Raw genomic sequence first — 21,136 nt, forward strand, 5'->3', positions numbered from 1 at the left:
GTAATGAATCAAAATGGTGGCCGAGAATTCGTGATGTGTGGACAGCTTCAAATGTTTTGTAGCCGTGTACCGTACTGATCACCAGTAAAATGAAACAGTAGATTTTTGTAAGTGAAGTTTCAGAGCAGACATTGAAGTAATTTCTTAGATTCTGCTTTTTACTGTTCGTGAATGGTTTTGGCTAAAGTTGTGTATAGATTGATGACTACTACTGACTACTGATATCTGTCAATTTGCCAGATTTGACAAACAGCTCATGATGACCTCTGATTTAAAATTCTAAGTCAGTACCCGCTTAAATCTTGGCCCGTCAAACAGCAGAATTTCGGAAGAGTCACCTCAAACCACCAGTTTTAACGATTTAAGCTAATCGAAATTTGTTTTTGTAGGTGTTTGTTTATTTGTGTACCACCAAATTAGGCTAGGCCTATTCAGAAGTCACATCGAAACCAATTATGGCTGCCGGGAAGTTGAGCTCCCAAGATCGGAAAGATTTGGACAAGTTCACCAAATTCCTAATCTACAAAAGCGTCCAGATCATTGTTCAGTCTCGTTTGGGTGAAAAAGTCAAAACGCAGTCCAAACCATTTTCATCTGGTTCCGACTGGGTAAGTATTGAAAAACTGCTCAATGGCCTGTAAAACTAATTAGGCCTTTCCCCAGGGTCCCTATTACTTGTTGTTTCCTAAAGAACTCCTTCTAAACGGAAAATGCTTTCAAAGGTGCGCTTGAAACTCCTTTAATTCGAGCAAAATTTCCTTAACTCCTTTAAAACTCCTTCAATTTTGAGAAAATGCTATTAGAAATTGTATCTAGTTTGTAGTTGTTAAGTAGACTATGCCTAGATCGGCACAGTCAGGACCAGGATTTGTATTTACTACCCAATTAGGAGGTTAACAAATTAGAACCAAGTTTAGGTGGTGTGTACAGGATAAGAGTTTGCTTGCAAAACCACCGAATGAGATTGGCATAAACAGTAGCGATTTAGGCGGAGTCTACATTAATTGGGGTATAAAAGTGATGCAGATCCTTTCTTAAAATTTTCTCCTTTAATCCCCATATACCCAGGAATGACAGATCTGTAGGGACGATGATCTTGGTCTACTTATATTTCAATCAATCATTCAATCAAGCGAGTGATCTATTTTTTCAGTTCAACCTGGCCATTCGCGATATTCCCGAAGTTCTCGGCGAAACGAAGAAAGCTTTGGCGTCGCAATTGATAAACACGACGCAATCGATATGCGTCGAGATATCCCTGAAAACGGCGGACGGCGACACGATGGTTCTAGAGACGTGGTCGCTCGGTATGAACGAACAATGCGACCCGCTCGTCAAAGTTTCCTACATGGTTTATAACTGTATGGGTATTTTATTGAAGTCGTTGATGTGCGTGTTACGCGTGACGCCCGCGTATCGCTTATCCAGATCGCAAGGACCCGACAATTATGTGATATGCTATCGAATTTATAAAGGGACGCCGAACACTTTGCAACTCGGAGCCGGATTTGACAAGTTAAAGGTCGGCACGGTACCGACGCCGTGTGGTACTATAGTTCTCGACGTGTCGTACAGAACGAAAATGTTGATATCGCCTCAGCACAGCATTAAAGATTTGAGCATCGACGCGAAAGACGACCATTTTAAACAGGACAGTCCGAAAAAGAGCTCCATACCTCGACCTTGCCATTTCAACAACAGAAGGTAAGTTTTTGTCATAGAGGTCTTTCTAGTGCTCAATTCAATATTTAGTTTCCACGGAAAAGCAGAACAATGAAATCGGGAGAAAAATCAACAATTTAAAAAACGAGAGAGCAGAAAATTTACAACATTTCCGTGTGGGCCTTGCAAAGCCATTAAAGACTGCTAATGCAGGCACCCTATGGAAGAGAGAGAATAAAGTTGGAGAAGAGAGGAGAGAAAATGAGAAAGAGATATATGAGACATGCAGATAAGAGCTTGCTTGAGAAAAATTTTAGGAGAAGTAGATGCAACAAATACCGGTACATGCAAATACATGTATACATGGTGTAGCAAATACGGTACATGTGTTTATATAGTAATGAAGAGATGCAAATTTGATTAAAACTAATAAAGCCTAATAGCACCGGCTTGAATTCGGAATTTCTTCCTAAATTGTAGAAACAGCACAAGCGAAGAAGGGTCGAGTATTTCCGCGGAGTCGGAAATTTGTGCGACAACATTTTCGACGAGTCCTCCCGATCCGTACTGTCGAGACATGAACAACTGTCAAACGCATTGCTGTTGTAATCATAACGGACGATGCACCGATAACAGATGTGAAGGACTTCGTCAGCCCAAGTACGTTAAGTGGAAGATCTTGAAAATCATGACCCTTCTAGGCTGGTCTAGAGGATCCAAGGGCAGGGTGCAGGGGCTGCGCACCCCCTAGAAATGTTACACTGAAATTTCATGGGAAAATGAAAAATATTTTATTGATACATAAAAAAGTTCATGAGCTTGTTCTCTGTATTTCCAAAATTATGTACAAGTATCAATGAAAATTCCGAAGCAAAATTCTTTTCCACCTTTTATGAAATTGATCAAACCAGCTTTAAACTTCCGATAACTATAAACATACAAGAATGTTTCATAATTACGCAATCAAACTTTTCTAGGAATATTGTCAGGTGTGGAGCGTTTGCGCCGGTGAAAGTCTTCGACCCGGACTTCGATGAAGTCGACGATATACCGTTCTCAAAGCTTTACATAAAACCGAAAAATCTGACGTCGAGTCCGGAAAAACGCTCAGAGAAAAGCGACAGCGACGTCGAAATGGAGAATGGTAAACCAGACGCATACGGTACCGATGAAGTTGATGGTAATGAGTCAGATGATAACAGTCATGCTTCAGGACCGCCTGATGATTTCGTTATGATTGACATGGTTAGTATGATTACACATGAAATTAGTAGTCCTAATAATATTCAGTCCTTAAATTCCTCGAATTCTTGCAGGATTTGATAAGACTGCGATATACCTGTGTTAAAATGAAATACTCGTCAGTATATTAATGTTTCATCCCTTCTATAAATTTTCCAGAAGGCACCGTTTGCTGGTCATGAGGGTACAGCGGATTTGGGTAGGTTTTATCGCGAGTGTCAAGGAGCGCCAGTGTTAGCCATGTTCGACAACCAACCATCCATCGCAGAGACTCTAGACGTGATGCAAGATCAGTTGGTCAGTTTCGAGTCCAACGCGAAAGGATTCGATGAATTTGTGAACAATCTCGACGTGGCAGACGGATAAAAAAAACAAGTTGAAGCCTTAAATTCACGTTAGAATTTTTGTGACATTCGTTCTATCTTTATCTCTCGCTATCTCTTGTACATACAAATCTATCTGAGCCAAAAACATATCTATTTATTAAATTATCACTTGTTTCAATGTCACTGTCGTTCTCAAGGTGCAAGATTTTTAGGAATTGCAAATTAACAAATTTAGAAATAGGACAAAGATTTCTGGGTAGTTTAGTTCAGTATTATCTCTTCAACCGCAATAATACTGTTTAAATGAAATCGCGTTTGACTGCTGACCCGTGTATGTTATAAATACATTTCATGATGCCATCTGGTCCGTCTATTTTCATTGAAAATTTCTCAATTCATCGATGAATATTTAACTACAGTAAACCTTGCCTAACTCTGACAAACTGGGACTGGCAAAATCAGTCTGCGGTAAGCAAAGTCTGAGTTAAGGATAGGAAAATGTTTGTCGACATGTTTGTCGTCAGAGTTAGTCGAAAGTTCTCAAGTTGGCCATATCCAAGTAAGCCAACATTTGCTGTACGTATAGATCAAGGTTTCACATTTTCTGCCTTATCTAGGCCGGATATAACATTTACAAATCATATCTCATATATGTATTATATCACATGTGGTTGGCAGCCAATGGTGTATCAACCAAAGTATCGATAATGACGATACACGAATCCAAATCGCATTTATACCACGCTGTTTTTGCCAATAGGGTAAATAACATTTTAGATTTTGTAAATATTTAAGTGTGTCATATATAGAGTACATTTTAAGATTGTGTTGTAATGAGTAAATCCACTCGACGTTTCGGACGCAATTTTAAACTTTATGTCGAAATTGAATGTGATCTTCTATGTTCTGATGTGTATTGTAAATGTTTTGTGTATAGTTGAAAATGAAATGGAAAAAAACTAATGAAATTGATTAATGAACTTGTAAACCATAAGCTTGTAACCAATCGATATTAGTCCGATCTAGGATTCATGAAATAGCAAATTGTGGAAAACTAATAACTGATTCAATGTTAGTTTTCCTCAGAATTCTTCCTAACTGTCGAGTTGGTTCATGGTTCCACAGAACTATTGATATTACAAAGTCCTTTGTAATCCAACTTTGGTACCAATGAAAAAAACATGGTGTTATAAAGAATTGTATTTCCATTGTGTTTGAGTTAGATTGAGCAAATTTGTTCTCTGAAAAATGTTGGCGTTAAGTGAACAGTGGCATTAAAAACACTGACATTAAAAAGAAGGGCTTTGAGAATAATATATGTTTTGTAGGACCTAATGAGCCAAGCATCTGATATAAAGATCCATACCCTGGATGTAACCATTTATTGGACTAAAAGCATTTCAAACCTAATTCAAATATATGAATGGTCATACTGATTATCATAAACTTTCTACAGGTTCAAAGATCCATCAAAAGATATTGTAAGCCTACTCTGGACCCAGTTCAACAAATTTGAAAAGCAAATCCAATGCAATTTAATTCACTACTGCATGACTTGGTCCTATTATATAAATTTACTACGTACCTGTAGTTCCTTTATAATTATCACATCATCAATTTTGAAGTAAAATTTCTTGTAAATAATAGATATTTATTAATGCGTGTTGCAATTCACTGCTTTTCTTCATTTAATTATCACTGAACAGCCAAGTGGCTGGTACAGTAGTTGGAAAGTAAGTGAAGTGGGAAAGCCAGTTGGTGCAATTGGTTTCATTCATAAGTTTCTCTCATAAACTGATAAGTTTCTCTCATAAACTGATGCACTAGGCAGATGTGATAAACATAAAACGTTTCAATCCTTCTATAACTCACCAGGAGGGAGGGTACCATTTGCCCATTGACGGGTACACCGGATTTGGATTTTACTGGCCATTCCATTCAAGGGTACAATCTACCCTTAACATTTGCATCCTCGTCAATAAGTTTTCTCGCCGCTCAAGAACAAGTGGACCTCGCCTCAGACAAACTGTGATCGGTACAAGGTAAGCGAAGTGGAAGTTAAGGATAGGAAAATATGTTAGGCAGTCAGAAAAATGATTTCATCTTGTCCATGTATGAATAATAAGGCAGGGTTTAATGTGCCCCGTGGGTGAATATCAAGCCATGTACCTTAAAGTAATGAATACCCTCCTTTTTCCTTATTTCTCAAGCAAGAGTCCCACGTTTCCTTACGAATACGATGATGAAAACAAACCAACACTCGACTGTTGAATTAATTCTTACTTTTTTTTTTATTACAGTTACTGACAAACTGTTTCATAATTTTACATATTAGCAGGGGTAAAAAATATGCAAACAAATTCATCGTAAAACACGACATCTACTGGTATTGCCAGACAAATTTTCCAAAAACCAATCAATCAGTTTGTATTCATTTTTGTTTTTCAGAACGAGAAATTAAAGTTGAGCCTCAGCCATTTAACTAATTGGATGATTAAAGCCTTATCATTTAAAAATATAACTACTATGCACGTACTTCAATTTCAATACTCGAATATAAATAAATAACTGCGCGAAATTCAAGCCCTGAAATCCTGAAGTGTATCATGAGTAAAATATCGCCGACAAACAGGGTAGCAGCGATATCGTCTAAATCAACAGAACGATTGGCCTATTTACCTTTCTTTTATTCTTAAAAATAATGATGGAGCATAATCCCCCGAATATTTGGGGACGTTATAAAATAAAGAGAAAGAAAGTGCACGGAAATCGCGAATAAAGAGAGAGAGTAGAAAGAGCAATGACACCGTATCGTTAAATACAACATAGAATAGTTGATGTTCTTTTCTGTTCTGTACAATAAACCAGCGAGTTAAGCAGAACGGACAGCCATGAATTCAAATATCGGTATAAACTATTCCTCGGGCTCGCACGCGTTACCAACCCAACAACCATCTCGAAGTATTCCCGATTATGCCGAATAACAAGATGAACGGCGCTCTTTAAACTGTCGTACGCTAAAACAACGGACGATATTTGAACTCACGGCGAATTAAAAGCGTTTGTGTTCGTTTTCCTTTTTATTTTACACCGTTTTACACAAATCCGATATATATACACAAATTTCGTTATTCGATTTTTATTCATCAATAATAATTATTATAATCATCATACGAGAGAAATTACCTTTTTTCTTACTAATAATAATAATTATAATAATCGTGTAATTAATACGCGATTATCGTTTACCTACATAAAAATTCACAACTACATCCAGTAATAATGATAACTAATATAAGGGCGCGAAAAAAGCCGATCCGAAGAACAATGCTCAACTTGTCAGCATCGTCGAAACGCGCAAAGAAATTACAATATTCAACACGTACGCAGCTATTTTTGTTCGAATATAGATTTTAAATATATAAAGGTACACAATATAATATATATACGGATATAATACACAGCCAGAGCCTGTATTCGAAGTAATCAAGTATAAGTTTATGTTTTGTTTAACAGAGATGACGAAAAAAAATAAAAACAACTGTACAATTCTAGTAAATCTACACAAAACCTCTCTATATTAAACGTATTTATAATATAGATAGAATTCTTTTTTTTCTTCCTCCTAAACTTCTGATCAATCCTCGCATGACGGCGCGCGTGCGTTTTTACGCATTCTTTTAATCGAAATCCACTACAACTTTCTTCGTTTTTCTTTTTCTTTTTTGAACTATATATACTCCAGTTACGTGACCATAAAACACACGCGTAATCGCACACACACACACACGAATAGAGATAGAGAGAGAACCTTTAACCACAAAAAGCGTTTTTACTCGACACAATAATACCCAATAAATATCTATTTAGTTAAAATCGCATGCGACGATGACGACGACGACGGTGTCGTCGTAAAAAAGCTTCCGTTTCATCGGCCGAATTCCGCGAGGATACGGCCGCCATTTTGTATCTCTTGTCGTATCCTAATTGCTCCAGTAAGCCGTGCTGAAATTCTTGTTAGTCGGTTTTACTTGACTCGCCGTTTGTTGCTGAGCACCGCGACTCGAACCGCTCGACGCATCCTGTCGAATGAAAATCATTCATTTAAACATTCAACAATGTAAATTCTCCCTCGATCAGGCCTCATAGTACTAAAAGTGAGGCAAAACTGAGCAATTTCATGTGCTTTTTAAAAGTAAAATTAAGCACTTTTGTATGGCGAAAGTGACACTATGATTGTGGCCTTCGTTCTAATCCACAATATAAATCTTTTGAAGCCCAAAGGCATGAATATTGGCATAACACATAATTATCAAAAAAAAAAAAAAAATACAATTAGGGATATTAAAAGTTAGTCAGCACATTTTGAAATTTTTGAGAAAAGTAAGCTCTTTGTAAGGGCCTTACTGAATTTTTTCCTGAGTAAGCACCTCGGCAAGACCCTATAAACCCTGTATATACCAAGTACAGTTTGTGAGCAACTTCATGAATTCTTTCTTAAACCCATTAATACATTCGCTACCAATTACTTTTAAACGGTTGCTCATTATCGAAAAATAAGGGGTTTATTCATTCAACAAGTGATAACAGTAATGCTACCCCTCCCTAAAACCACGGTTTCAGGTAAATATTTCCAGGTTTAGTCTTATGCCAAATCATATTCTTCTACATGGATAAAATTACAAATACCAGTATTTCGATGAATGTCAATGAAAAGGTACTATCTCATACGTTCTAATACAATCACAACAATGCAGCTACATTATCATTTCATCGAACAAATCATTTCTTTAAAAATTTCGATTCATTTTTATTTCGATTTATGGACACGTGGAAATCATGGTCAACCAACCTGTTGAAGCTGATGATGCATTAGCTGAGAATGATGAGTCATCATCGGTACGAACTGGGCGTACGGGTTAGTCGGAGCCATCGGTCCGCCTTGAGTTCCACTCTGCATCGCGGCTAGGTTAAACGGCGGCGGAGTTCCGGCGTGGAAACCTTGCTTGTCGAACGACTAAACGAAAATAACATAAATCAATTTACTTTATGAAGGAAAGTAGAAGAATGCTTTAGAGATGCAATAAACCAAGTCTTAGCACCTATTTTATATTCAAGTCAACTATGCTTGTGTTCACTTCACTTGAAATGCTGTTTATCTGTTAGCCCTCAAGCTATCCATATCCGCCCTGCCTATCACTCCTCAAGCCGCCCAAATCAACCCCGATTTTTTTATCATCTTATACACAAAAGTGGTTACAGTGGGATTCAAACCCATACGGATAAACTAGATATCAAAGACGTCAAAACTCTGTACCAAAATCAATCCATTCGTATTTGAAATTCTCAACTATTCGGAGTATGACAGATCCGACTTTTCTCCAAGTAAGTCTGGATGAATTTCGGGGGCAGGTCACGATTTCGGCCCACCTCATCAAATCTTTTATCAGCATAGTGCGTTCACAATAAAATAACACAAATTTGAAAATCGATAGGATCGTGATGGATGTGGATTTGCCCTTGAATTTTCCGAGGAGTAATTGACGCTACATAGTGAAATTCGCGAGTTCTGATGGGTTAAGATAGTAATCAAAATCTGATCAATCACTTACCAGTCCAACCTGAGTGTGGCTTTTACCATAAGCTGTACCAGACATGTCCGATGCGGCAGTGCTGACAACAGCTACAAAACCAAAATGGGTTTCATTTTAAAATTGTTGATTCAAGAGACGTTGTAATAAGAAGAGTCTGCTTTATTCAGGGCTAAATCTTTTCAGTATCTCAGTACCCAGGGGATAGATTTTTTTGGATACTTGTAATTGAAATGGAATTATCGCGACGGGATACAATAAGTTTCAAATTTCACCACCATTAGAAACTATCTCATTAAATTCTTTCCAGTGTTTTTATGATTTGCTACTGAAATCGAAGTCAAATCGGGATACCAAACCTTGACGTGGCGTGATGCTGACAATGGAGGACTTCAAATCCCAAGAAGATATCTAGAATTGTATAATTCAAGCCTAGCTATTGATATAACCAGGATTAGGATTACGAGATATAATTACCTTTCATAGCACCACCGGCGACCCCTCCGGCTTTATTCTGCGAATGCTGAACGGAGTTGTATCCCGTCTTGCTGAAGTCTTGCGGTTGAGCCAAATCGTCGTAACCAGCTACAAGCAGAATACATTCGAAATAATTACCAGCGAAAAAGCAAGAGGCGTCGCGCGTTAATTCACTTCAAATTCAACGGAGAGAGAATTAATTATTATACTTTTTATACCATTTCCATACGCGTGCGTTCCGTAACCGGTGGTCGGCTGTTTTTGGAACTGCGCGTTCGTGGCAGACGTGTTAGCGGCGTGGGGAGCATTCGTTTGTGGCACCTGAAACGAAAAACGACAATCTTCAATATTTCCGACACTACACGCGCCATCACCTCAACGGGTGGCATCATTGTAGATATCTACTCGGTCTCTGGGCGGGTATTCGCTATGATAAGTAGCAAGTAATCTAAGCGATCATGACAGGCGCAGTAAATGTCTCCAAATAAACTCACGATTTCATTTGAATCAATATTGCATTATTTTGTCCGACTTACAATGACCTATCTATACCCACAATACACACAATATCAGGCTCAATGTGGTTAAGGACTGTAGTATATACACATCTTTACCTATACAGACTGAACTGAATCCACTCTGCTGATACCTCAAATTGATTGTGCGGATTAGAGTAAATAATATATGCAAAATCGCAATTTCTTCTGAATTGATATTGTATTATTTTATCTGCCTAATAGGCTTATTAACAGCTACCCACAATTAATACAATATCAGAGGTTAATCTTTCATACAGAACCCAAACAAAACATGGTTAAGGACTATAGTATATAAATTTCTACCTGAACATAGATAAAACTGAACTTACCGGGAACATGGCCGGAGTCGTATATTGGAAACTGCCAGGCATGATACCGCCGGGATAGTAATATCCGTAACCGGGAGGTAACGCTCCAGGACTGATATAAGTCTGTTGATGAGCGGCTGATTGCGTCGGTTGTTGTTGTTGCTGTGTATTCTGCTGCGTCGCCTGTACGGGCGATTGCGCGTCGACACGGCTCATCTTACCGCCGTCCGTTCCCGAGTACTGCACGCCAGCCGTGTTATTCATGTTCGTCTGGTCCCGGTTTGTCGATAAAGACGTCGGCGGTTGGAATGGCAACGAACTCGTTTCGTAATAACCGGGCTGGAAACATAGTCGAAAAAACGTGCGTTACGTTAACTATCGCTTCTTCAGGCGATTATGTTCAACTGACAGACCGGTCTACCTGTTATCTCGAAATGAAGTCGAGTTTCAACATAAACGAGAGCAATTTGACATCAAAGATCGCAGTTCCATCGAAAATGAACTGAACAAGAAATTATTCTGATTTTGAGAGTAATGTATTTTGATATTCTTTTAGAGTGGTTGAGATCTTCAAAAGAGTGGAAACTACTCAATGTACTCTCAAATCATAGTCACGTCTGAACTGGTGCTGCAGGGCGATTTGATATTGGAGGCTTCTCATCCATATGTATAACTAAATTTCCAGTGTATTGGATTCAATGCTAATTAATTCTCACGTCTACTGTTGACTCAGGTTGGTAAATATGAGATTGCAGTAGATAGAAAATGGCTTCGCTGTATAATTGCGTTTTGCAATGTTTTTTGTGGACAGACAGCTCACTTACCAGAGGCAGTCTTTGCTGTAAGAGTTGAAGATCTTCATAACTATACATCGGTTGTTGGAGACCCTGCAACGAAGCAAACATCAATTCGGAATTCGCGAAAAAGATGAAACGTGTGACCATAATTACGAATGACCTGCGAATCGCCACTTACAAAATATTGCGGCATTCCGTGTTGTCCCATGATGAAGTTCGGTCCTAATGTCAGCGGAACCCCTGGCGGTAAATTCGGAGGAGCCTTGGCTAGAAATAGATCAAAGCAAATTGTGACTAGCTATGTCCAATAATACAAGGGGTAGAAGGGAGTATTCACAAAGTATCTACGCATTCAACATTTCCATTTCCACAAAATTCCCAGCCTTTTATTTTTGGAGAAAGAAAATTTCATGACTCTTCCCCGGTTCTCCCAGGAAAGTGGCAACCCCCGTTGAAATACAATACGAACAATGCGATATAGATAAGATACTTACTCGTAGCGGTATTTGAGATCTTACTGGTTGCGGTCGTAGGCGACACCGACGAAGTCGTTAGACCTAAATTGCTAGCGTTATTAACGGCTGACGAGTTACTGGGTGGAGTCGGCGTCGATACGGCGCCGGCAGACGCGTTCGGTACCGACGACGTCGAATGTTCGTAATTAGCCGTCTGCGTCGAATCCAACGAGTTGTCCTTGACGCCCATTTTTGACAGAGTCTCACCGAGTTTAGCGGCGTTCATCGCCGACGACGGACCGTACGAACCGAACGCGGCGCCGGTAGTTTGACTCTGGCCCGACGAGTCGCCGCCGCCGCGCGACGGATACGTCGAATTCGAATTGCTCGGCACCGACGACGACGCCGGGTACGAATTCACCGAATGACTCGACTGATACGCGTTATTCGACTGTCCACTGGAATAAGCCGTAGATTGATTACTACTCGAGAAATTGCCCATCGCGCCGGCGTTCGGCGCGTGCGGGTACGATGCCGCCGCCGTATTACCGCCGGCCTGGTTACCGGCGTACGACGCCGACGAGACGCCGGGTTGTTGATTCGACGGGTAAACGGTCGACGACTGACCCGTCGTATTGTATGAACTCTGTCCCGATTGGTACGCAGCGGCGGCCGACGATTGACTGACGGCGTAGCTGCCACCGGTCGACGCCGACTGCGACGAATTGTACGATTGGTTCTGCGTCCCTTGATATGAACCCGGTTGACTGGACGAATATGACGAGGAATCTCTCTGATATGACGAATTTTGTGCCCCGTACGTCGATTGACTATTGTTCTGATAAAGAGACGACTGGTTCTGAAACGACTGGTACCCGGACTGGTATGGCGTCCGCGAACTCGGGTACGCACCCGTCGGTTGTTGTTGTTGTTGTTGTAGTCCACCAGATGGAGCCGATGTCAGACTATTCGTAGAATGAGTAAATCCGGAAGTAGTGGTAGCGTTCGTCGAGTTTTTGTATCCAGAAGTCGGGTAACTAGACGAATAAGCACCCAGCGACGTAGCAGTGTCACCTATAAATAACAAATCTCATAATCTAAGCATTCACACAAAAACTATTACATTGTCAGAGTGGCCACTTAACACTAATTAACAAATTTCCTGATTTTTCCAAGTTATAACACAAAATTCGAGGAATTTTTTTGGTTTAAAATTTCACAATTAATCCATTTTTTCTTTGAATCACATGGATTATTAAGAAATGTGTAGTCAATAACATATCCAAATTCCCAGTTTTCCCAGATTTCTTCTTTCTTTCTTTTTTTTATAGATTTTTCTGGTTCCCTGACTTTACCAGGTTTTCCAGGTCAGTGGCCACCCTGACAGTTGAATGATTCGAGATATCATCAATCTATTACCTGATTGTGGTCTTTGAGAGACCATCATTGGACTAGTTTTTCTGTCATTTGGAGATGGGAATGGAATGGGCTCAGGAGCGGCGATCTGTGAAAACAACAAGGACATTAATTAAACCATCAGTATCGAATACAAAACATGATCGATATAATGTCCAATGATTCATTTACACCAGACCCAACTACTTGTGTCTCCCTTTGTACTAGTTTTCACTGCAATTTGACATTGAAAAAAGTGGTTTCATTGAAACTACATATCATTCTGATTTTGAGAGTATCTTAATCATTTTGCTAATAAATGAGCTTTCCTAAGTGTAGTATCTGCTCTCAAATGGTAATGGTAGTCACGTCCGTCGCAGCCTGCCTGCCAAAATCCAGATTGTTTAAAGTCTAGTTGCTCAAAGTTGGTTTAAGATAAGCGGCCGATGAATACCATAGTAACAATGAACTTTTTATTGTCACTATGGCAACTATCCACAGGTCCACCCTATCCAACCTTTGAGCAACCGGCCCCTGATCGATAAATCATGACATACCCCCGTCTTAATAGGAGATTGCGTGTAGTCTTTGGTAGGAGTTGAAGTGGCAGAACCGGAGAACACACTTGACCGCGAGTTAGCATTGGTTGGTTCGGGAACTATGGCCGATTTCGGTGGCGTAATACTAGCTAGTAATGCTGACATGGTTGTTGTAGGCTCTGGCGTTTTTGCCCTCACAGGCATGTGATTACCGATAACAGCTGAAGGCGCACTGAAATAAAACAACATCCAAATAGCAAGTTTGGTTCAGTTTGGTATACATGTATATCATATACCCACGGCGGGTAGAAGCAATTTGGGATTTGTACGACCAGAGGATTAGACTCAGTGGAATGTCTTCGAGAAGTCCACAGCGCTGAAAGTGTGTAGCTCAGTACAGGGGTCTGGGGTTGCTCCCCTAGAAAACTTTTTCTTATTTGATGGTCGTAACATATATTTTATTGGCATTTGGAACAATACAATACCGGTAGCTAATATCATGAATATGAATAGAACTGAATTGGGAAATTATTGGTCCGTCCAAAGGGCAGTCAGTCGTCTGCCCTGATAGTCATTTCATTATTTCGCTGTAATTGCCAAGGGAGTATATGTAATGAGATAAGATACGAACCTGATTGCGTTATTGCTGTACGTCAGGCCGGTTGATGTGTCCGAACCAAAACTCAATGTCGATTGATCGGTACCGAAGCCGAATTGTACATCCATGTGGCTCGTAGCCATGTGACCGGGCATTTCAACAGCTGATGCGGGAATCTGCGAGATATAAATCGATCCAAGTGAGGAACGTTGTGGTTAATTCTGAGGGTATTTCGGTGGGCTGTCATGTAAGACAGCTAGTCCATGCCAGATGCTGGCCATAGTAACTGACCCCTGGATGGCCAAGAACTGTGACTGTAACCTATTTTTAGTTTGTGTTAGTGTAGTACAGAATAAATATCATCAGTTAGCATCAAGAAACCAACGTGTTCGGACTTGTTACTCTCTCAGGCTCACGGTCTTGTCTCAGCCTTTAGCCCTCCCTGGTCAACAGTTATTGCGACCCACAACGCTGGTTATAAGTTACCACAATTAACTTCAAACGTATGCAATATGACATCGATTATGAACTGGAGTAATGGCTCATGCGTAGAATCAATATTCTGAAGCATCCCTCGATACAGCTTCACCGAACACAGATCCGGTTTCTCAGTTCATATAGGGCCTAGTCGTAGTTAGGTGATATTTTTTTTTAATCCTTTAAGACGAGGATTGTCTAAGCCAAAAAGGCACATAAGCACTCTTTAAAATCTTTGCGATAAGTAAGCACAATTGCCTTACTAATCTTCTTCATAAGTAAGCACTTTGGAGACTTGCTATAAACCCTATGTTACACAGATGTTGGATCAATTTTAAGACCGAATGATCTTTCAAGAATCACACAGGTTGAACCGCGCCGCGGATTTATTACGGATGTTAAGCAATTCATAATGAATTAACAAACATTTTGAGACTCACTTTGGAAGGTGGAGGAAGCTTCGATCGCTGTGGTTTGGGTCGTTGAGATGCTACCGGACTCTGAGATACTGATATTGGTTGTTGTCCAGCTGACATTGATGTAGGCAGCAAACCACCGACATTAGGCTGTGTGACCGCCAGCGATGAACTGTTACCAATCTGAAAAACGATCAAATTACTTCCTAAGAATAGCTATCAACAATAAAATGCTTAGACCGAGAGGACACTATCTTCTTAGATTTGCTGTTTTCCTGACTTTACCCAATCCAATCGATCAACTCAGTCCAATACATAAAACATGGAAACTGTTGGATTATATGCACGATCTAACTATCTTAACAAATTCCTATGAATTTTCCACGATTTTCTTTTTCTTTTTTTTTTTAATACAAATTTCCTGACTTTTTGAAGAAAATAATCTCCCCCGATTTTTAAGTAAGTGTCCTGTTAGAGCTTCAAGGCCATTTTATTTAATGTACACTGCAACTCAGGAGCCAAGAATCTAAAATATACTCTTTGACAAGAAAATCGAAATCGCAGCGATTCTTAATATATCCCATGCGTATAACTTAACAAACTATGGTTACAGATATGCTAGTTAAGTTCATGGGAAATTAGTTAGCATTCCCTACCATGCTAAATGACTTTTCTAATGACTATCATTTTTATCTTGTACATTGCAAATCGAGAGCCGAGAAAAAATGATATTCTCGGGACAGTTTAATCTCAATTACAGCGATTTTAATATGTCCCATGCGTATAACTGAACAAACTACGGTCGCAGATATGCTAGTTAAGTTCACAGGAAATAAATTAGCTATCCCAAATATGCTTAAAGACTTTTAATGATCATCATCGTATTCTTATTTTGTACACTGCAAATTGAATGCCAAGAAATAAAGGTATTCTCGGGACAGTATAATCTCAATTACAGCGATTTTGATATGTCCCATGCGTATAACTGAACAAACCACGGTGACAGATGTGTTAGCTAAGTTTATGGGATAAAATAACGAAGCGCTAGATGAATTCGCTTACCCCGACGATACTCTTAATAGATTCGGTAGCTTGTTTGGTGTATCGACTCAGAGAATCGGAAGTTTGACTGTTGCTCAAGTCATTTTCTAGACCAGATCCGGGCGCTTTCGGTTGTAGTATAGGACCTAAATCCAGGCTGAAATCACGACGACGAAATACTGAGTAACTCTAGTTCAAAGACACGATAGGATTTAGAACCGAAAATTTCTAAACATTAGTTTCATAATACCGCAGGCTGAAGAGCTGTTTCTAAGTCCTGGGCCCAGTTTCACAAAAAAGTTTAACTCAAATCTTAGGTGTAATTGCCTACTTATTGTACTGCCTCTTATTTCATGTAACCAATGAGGACAACAATTAAAACTTAACCGTTTTTCGTGAAACCGGGCCCTGGCTCAATTTGCTTATCAAACATACCTCTGTGTGATGGAGTTGGTTTGATTGAATGGTTCAAGATTAGCCGTCAGCGAACTCGTCAGACTGTTCGACAAGCTGTTATTCGTCATCGAGTTCAACGTATTCGTGTCCTGGATCGGACTAGAATCCGGATTGTTTCCGATGTTGGTAGCAGTGAACACTTTAGTTTCATTGAGCTGAAATTCACAGAAATATCAAACACATGACGTAATAGACGGTGGTAATTCTGTATATTATAATAACACGTGACGAAATGGAATTCATGTCGGTAATTCTATTCATGACTAAGACTTATTTCGAATACTTACATTCCCAGTCCAGGTGTCATTGTCCCAATCTTCTATACCAGACCCCATCCAATCTACGAGAAAAACACATAACGAATATTATCTAGAAGCACGCACTTAACAACTGTAAAACTAAGAAAGCCAAACTGCACATGCGTTGGCCAATTTGAATAGCTTAATCCATGATTATCAACATCCGTAAATGTAAATTTTCCAGCTTACCATTTTTCTTCTGTACGGCTTGATCGTTGGTCCAAGTGTCGATCTGTGGTCCGTTGTCGAAAGTGACGTTATTTCCGTCTCCTCTATTACTGCCTCCTCGGTCGCCCCCGGAACCTCGGTTTCCGCGACCTCCACCGCGTCCTCGACCACGACCGCCTTGAAAAAACGGCCAAGACACAAAAACGATTAGAAAGACGCAAACCGATTATTTTAAACTCATCCGGCGTTTTCATTTTGAGAGATATGAACTATCTTCATTTTTCTTTCCGAATTATCGTTACCTCGACCACCTCTGCCTCTGCCACGACCTCGATCATTACTGTCCGTGCGATTTCTGTCATTCTCTTCATTTTCTTTACCTCTCCCTATAAACCAGTTATTTAATCAATCATGACATTTCATAAGGCCAAGAAACACCAAATGAGGATATCATCAGTCACATTCATTCATGCTGGTATTGATAGGCAGCTTATAGCCACGCCCCCGAAATAGACACATGCGATTCATTTGTCGCATGCCATCACAACTTTTCCTCACAAGCAATTTTAAATTGATAGTAAGTTAAAGCCTTAAAGTGTTAGCTATTCTCAAGGTGGCCAATTTAATTTGATATGCTTTTTCCCTAACTATTTCCTGATAATCAATTAACACTGCCAAACTACGAAGAACATACACGGAAACTGACCGATTATATGCGTAGTCTCACCAACAAATTTCTATGACTCGAAGATTTTTTTTAAAAACAAAATTCCTGACCATTCTTTGACTTACGAAAGAAAATAAAATTCCCAGACTTTTCCCTGGCTAGTAGCCGCTGTGTTATATCTATGTTTTTTTTTTCAAAAACTGATCATCGATGATGAACAATCCAAAGGGTTTTATAGATTGAACACGGCATGAAATCAAACGGCACTTACAAGTTTTGCCTCCGCGTTGGAATCTAGGAATGGCATCGTTGCGTCGTCCGCGCGATGAACTTTCAGATCTTTCTTTGAATCCAGATGCGTCTCTGTCCGAGCTCTTCTCACGTTTCTCCGACTTGTGTTCGGGTTTCGATTCAGATACGTCGGGAGTGTGATTGTTTACGGACGCTTGCTGCACGCGTTTCTTTTTCTTGCCAGTTTCGTGCCATTCGCCCTGGAAAACAACACGCAAAAACTCGTATGAAAATCCATCAGATATCAAAACAATACAACGATACAAAGAAATGCTTTACTGCAGGTGTTATCAGCATTTCACTGAATCCTGAACGAATCAGATGAGTACTATTTTCCAAATAAATTAAACTAATCTTGATAAAATTAGTAGCATTACTAACACACGGTTCTTACAGATTAGTGATTCCATGATTCCCCTGATATTTCCAGGACCCTTGACTGAACACTTTCTGATAGAATTTAGAGGTAGCTTAAGCGGAGGACTGTTTCTTGAGGTTCCTCGTGCCTTTCTCACCAGCGAGAAACATAAGACACAAAAAATTCAAATTTCTCAAGACTTATATGCCTAATTTTCAAGTAATGAGTGAGAAAATAAGTCTGGAATTTCGCAATTTTCCCCGATCAGTAAGAATCTGTGCTACAGCCATTGAGAGTTTGACAATAGGCCTACTTAGTTAAGATGAATGGTACCGAAGAGTGATAACAACCTGCTGCCATTAATGTTACCACTAAACAAAAGCAAAATTATCAAAATTCTCTATGTGATCGATTTTTACCTGATCTGTAGCTCCTTCCAACAACATGTTAATCGCTTTATTCATATCGAAGTCACAGTCGTGCAATACGATGACGACTTCATCTTGACTTTTGTGAGTCATTTCTTGAACCTGGATGAAAATGACAAATCGATGATGATACGATAAAAAGGCGTTTACCTCTGATGCGATTTTCTAATCTATCCTTGAATATGCGGGTACAAACCTGCTTTATAATTTTGAGCTTCAAATCTTCCGTGTGATCTGTTTTGTCTGATATAATCTGTGCAATACGCATCTGCTCTGCCGTAGCCTGTTAACAAACAATTACAAGATTCAAAATCCAGATCATCATCAGTGACAATACATAATAAAATCCAGGGGATGATTCTTCAAAATACAACGGTTTCTTTTTAATAATCATTGCCAACATTTAACAATCTCCTGTCCTTAAGTTGACTAGGTTAACACAGCTGTTATTGTAATGACTGAACCCCCCCTCATACAACCTACACACTACTGCTATACACTTCGCAGCATCAGATAGCAAAGACATAATAAACTACAGCCATTTGCCTGAACCCACATAGATGTCTAACTAAGGCGAATGTCTACTCTCTATCTATGAGAAGGATTGCTGGTTGATGGTAACCGGTTTTAACTAATGGCTGCAATTTCAGGTTCCCAAATAGTGTCCCTAACTCTTAACTAGCAACACTGGCGCCTTAGCAGAAAGGTCACTTGCAGCCTTATAACACTCAAATAATAAATACCATAGCACTTAATGTGGCTCTTCAAAAAGTTAAGACCCTGCCAGCTGTCCAAGTCCAAAAGTGGTTTTAAATCTTAAGACTGGTCTCAAGTTGTTAGTTCGGCAATAGAACTTAGTTGGTCCTAGACAGGTCTTAAGTCTAAACCATGACTATACAACCAGCCCCTGGACTCAGTTGCAGTCATGACTGAAGTATGAGTGGTCTTAAATCCAAAGACAGGTATTTATGATCAATTGGCTATAGAACTAGGATTGCCTTAAATCTAAGCCTTGATTGCGCAACTTGCCTACGAATTACTCACTTTAAGCTTTGTATTTGAAACATCTTTATTGGGTACTTGTGTCTGTTGTTGTGGTTTCGGCTTCTCCCTTGTGTTAGCACGCTGGGTGCTTTTAGCACTCATTCTGAATTCACTATATACAAAAGGGACTATTTACAAAAATCTGAAAACGATAAAACGGACATAATCAGTTAAGCTTTGAAATCATATAGGTTTACCAAGTATCAAATCATTAGCATTTTTTCAGAGTTAGAATAAATAGTAGAAACCGTGCGCTGCACGCAGGGTAGAAGAAAAGCATATCCCCCTAATGCAGAGTACAGGCCTGTAGCGGGAGAAATTCATACGCAGGTGGGTTTGTTTCTAATTTGGTAGATTGGAACTCAATGGGGTTCTGGTAAACCTTCATAATTTTGATGCCGAGATATGGCCACCACTAAGCGTTGATATGATCAACGAACACATTCCATACATTATAGGCTACACGTAGACTTATCTGTGGGGCGTAAAGTATATATAGGTTTCACTTCGAGATCAAAAACAAAAGTGGAACATTATTTTAGTAGTACGATTGTCACGGGAAGAAATATCTGTCCTCCCCGAGGTTCGAACTCTCGATGCCTGGCGTACAAGGCAGACGCTCTACTGCTGAGCCAAAGAGAATATTCCGGCTAGCTGAGCTAGTAGGAACGCTGTTATACACCCTGTCACTGAAACGTGTTGAACGGATAATAAGATATTATACCCTTATTTTATTGCGGGCCTGCAGTATATAGCCATTTTTAATAGCTGTCTTTCCGGTTTCGAGTAAACCATAGGTATACCATTAAGTATTCAGACTACCACACACCTTGTCACTAAGTATGGCTATTTTTCATTCAAATTATATTGTCATTTGTTGATTTGAAATCTGACTACTCGGACTCTCCAGACAATGTCAGTCAAACAGCCAGATCAACATTCGTCCAACATTTAAGTACAGGTTCGATTCTAAATGCATTGAATAAATCGAAAATATTCTACAATAAACGAGAATAAAAGACAAGAGGGCACATGCTTTTTTCATTCATTCCAACACCACACACGGCACGCAGTACAAACCACACAACAAAGTGCGGAGTAAATTCACACGATGACCGCGCTGTAACCAGAGACACGCTCTCTAGATCAAATCCACCACAATCCAGCCGTCGACGGCAATTTTACGAATACGACGAATGTACCGTGGTCATCGGTATACTTTACGTATTTTCTGAAATTTCCTTTATATTTTACTTCTTACCTGGAAAACTGCGCTCATGAAAGCAGCCAGAATGTCACGTGACGCACGGAGAATTCGCGCTATCGGAAATCTACGGAAATCTACGGAGATGACGTCGTCGTCGATCACGGATTCCGATCGCCTTTGTTTACGAAATGTATATCAGCACTTTTGTTGATAACAATAGCCGAATTCAAGAAAAATACAAATTTTTGGTTCTAGTGTTTTTGATATTAATGAACTTTTCCGGAATTTCCCGAACATTCTGCGGGCGGACAAAGAATGATACCGGTTGTTTGGTTTATATCGGAGTATTCCACAA

The 21,136-nt window shown here is 39.6% G+C and overlaps 2 protein-coding genes across 4 annotated transcripts; one reads left to right on the top strand and one right to left on the bottom strand.

The window, feature by feature from the left end:
• The first annotated feature begins 4 nt into the window (after nucleotides 1-4).
• Nucleotides 5-4,889, top strand: LOC141905994 (autophagy-related protein 13-like). Its single transcript, XM_074795129.1, has 6 exons — nucleotides 5-107; nucleotides 390-608; nucleotides 1,154-1,704; nucleotides 2,143-2,322; nucleotides 2,640-2,907; nucleotides 3,064-4,889. Exons 2-6 carry the CDS (start codon nucleotides 456-458, stop codon nucleotides 3,268-3,270), a joined length of 1,359 nt encoding a protein of 452 aa, XP_074651230.1. The 5' UTR covers nucleotides 5-107; nucleotides 390-455; the 3' UTR covers nucleotides 3,271-4,889.
• A 624-nt stretch (nucleotides 4,890-5,513) lies between these two features.
• On the bottom strand, nucleotides 5,514-21,006 carry LOC141905528 (uncharacterized). Of its 3 annotated transcripts, none has more exons than XM_074794410.1 (23): nucleotides 20,836-21,006; nucleotides 19,575-19,716; nucleotides 18,727-18,813; nucleotides 18,522-18,632; nucleotides 17,725-17,944; nucleotides 17,089-17,172; nucleotides 16,808-16,963; nucleotides 16,607-16,659; nucleotides 16,299-16,474; nucleotides 15,885-16,020; nucleotides 14,847-15,005; nucleotides 13,963-14,105; nucleotides 13,350-13,563; nucleotides 12,817-12,901; nucleotides 11,437-12,471; nucleotides 11,121-11,209; nucleotides 10,970-11,032; nucleotides 10,167-10,484; nucleotides 9,517-9,619; nucleotides 9,299-9,406; nucleotides 8,843-8,913; nucleotides 8,083-8,247; nucleotides 5,514-7,312 (listed from the first exon to the last, which is right to left on the bottom strand). In XM_074794410.1, the coding sequence occupies exons 2-23, from the start codon at nucleotides 19,674-19,676 to the stop codon at nucleotides 7,214-7,216; spliced, it is 3,777 nt and encodes a 1,258-aa protein (XP_074650511.1). In that variant the 5' UTR covers nucleotides 19,677-19,716; nucleotides 20,836-21,006; the 3' UTR covers nucleotides 5,514-7,213. The 3 variants fall into 3 exon arrangements, with proteins under 3 accessions (XP_074650511.1, XP_074650512.1, XP_074650510.1); XM_074794411.1 differs by having other exon boundaries at nucleotides 9,508-9,619; nucleotides 17,719-17,944; XM_074794409.1 differs by having other exon boundaries at nucleotides 9,508-9,619; nucleotides 20,836-21,005.
• Nucleotides 21,007-21,136: the final 130 nt, after the last annotated feature.

The sequence above is a fragment of the Tubulanus polymorphus genome, chromosome 5 (assembly GCF_964204645.1).
Source record: "Tubulanus polymorphus chromosome 5, tnTubPoly1.2, whole genome shotgun sequence".
In the NCBI taxonomy this organism is placed as follows: domain Eukaryota; kingdom Metazoa; phylum Nemertea; class Palaeonemertea; order Tubulaniformes; family Tubulanidae; genus Tubulanus; species Tubulanus polymorphus.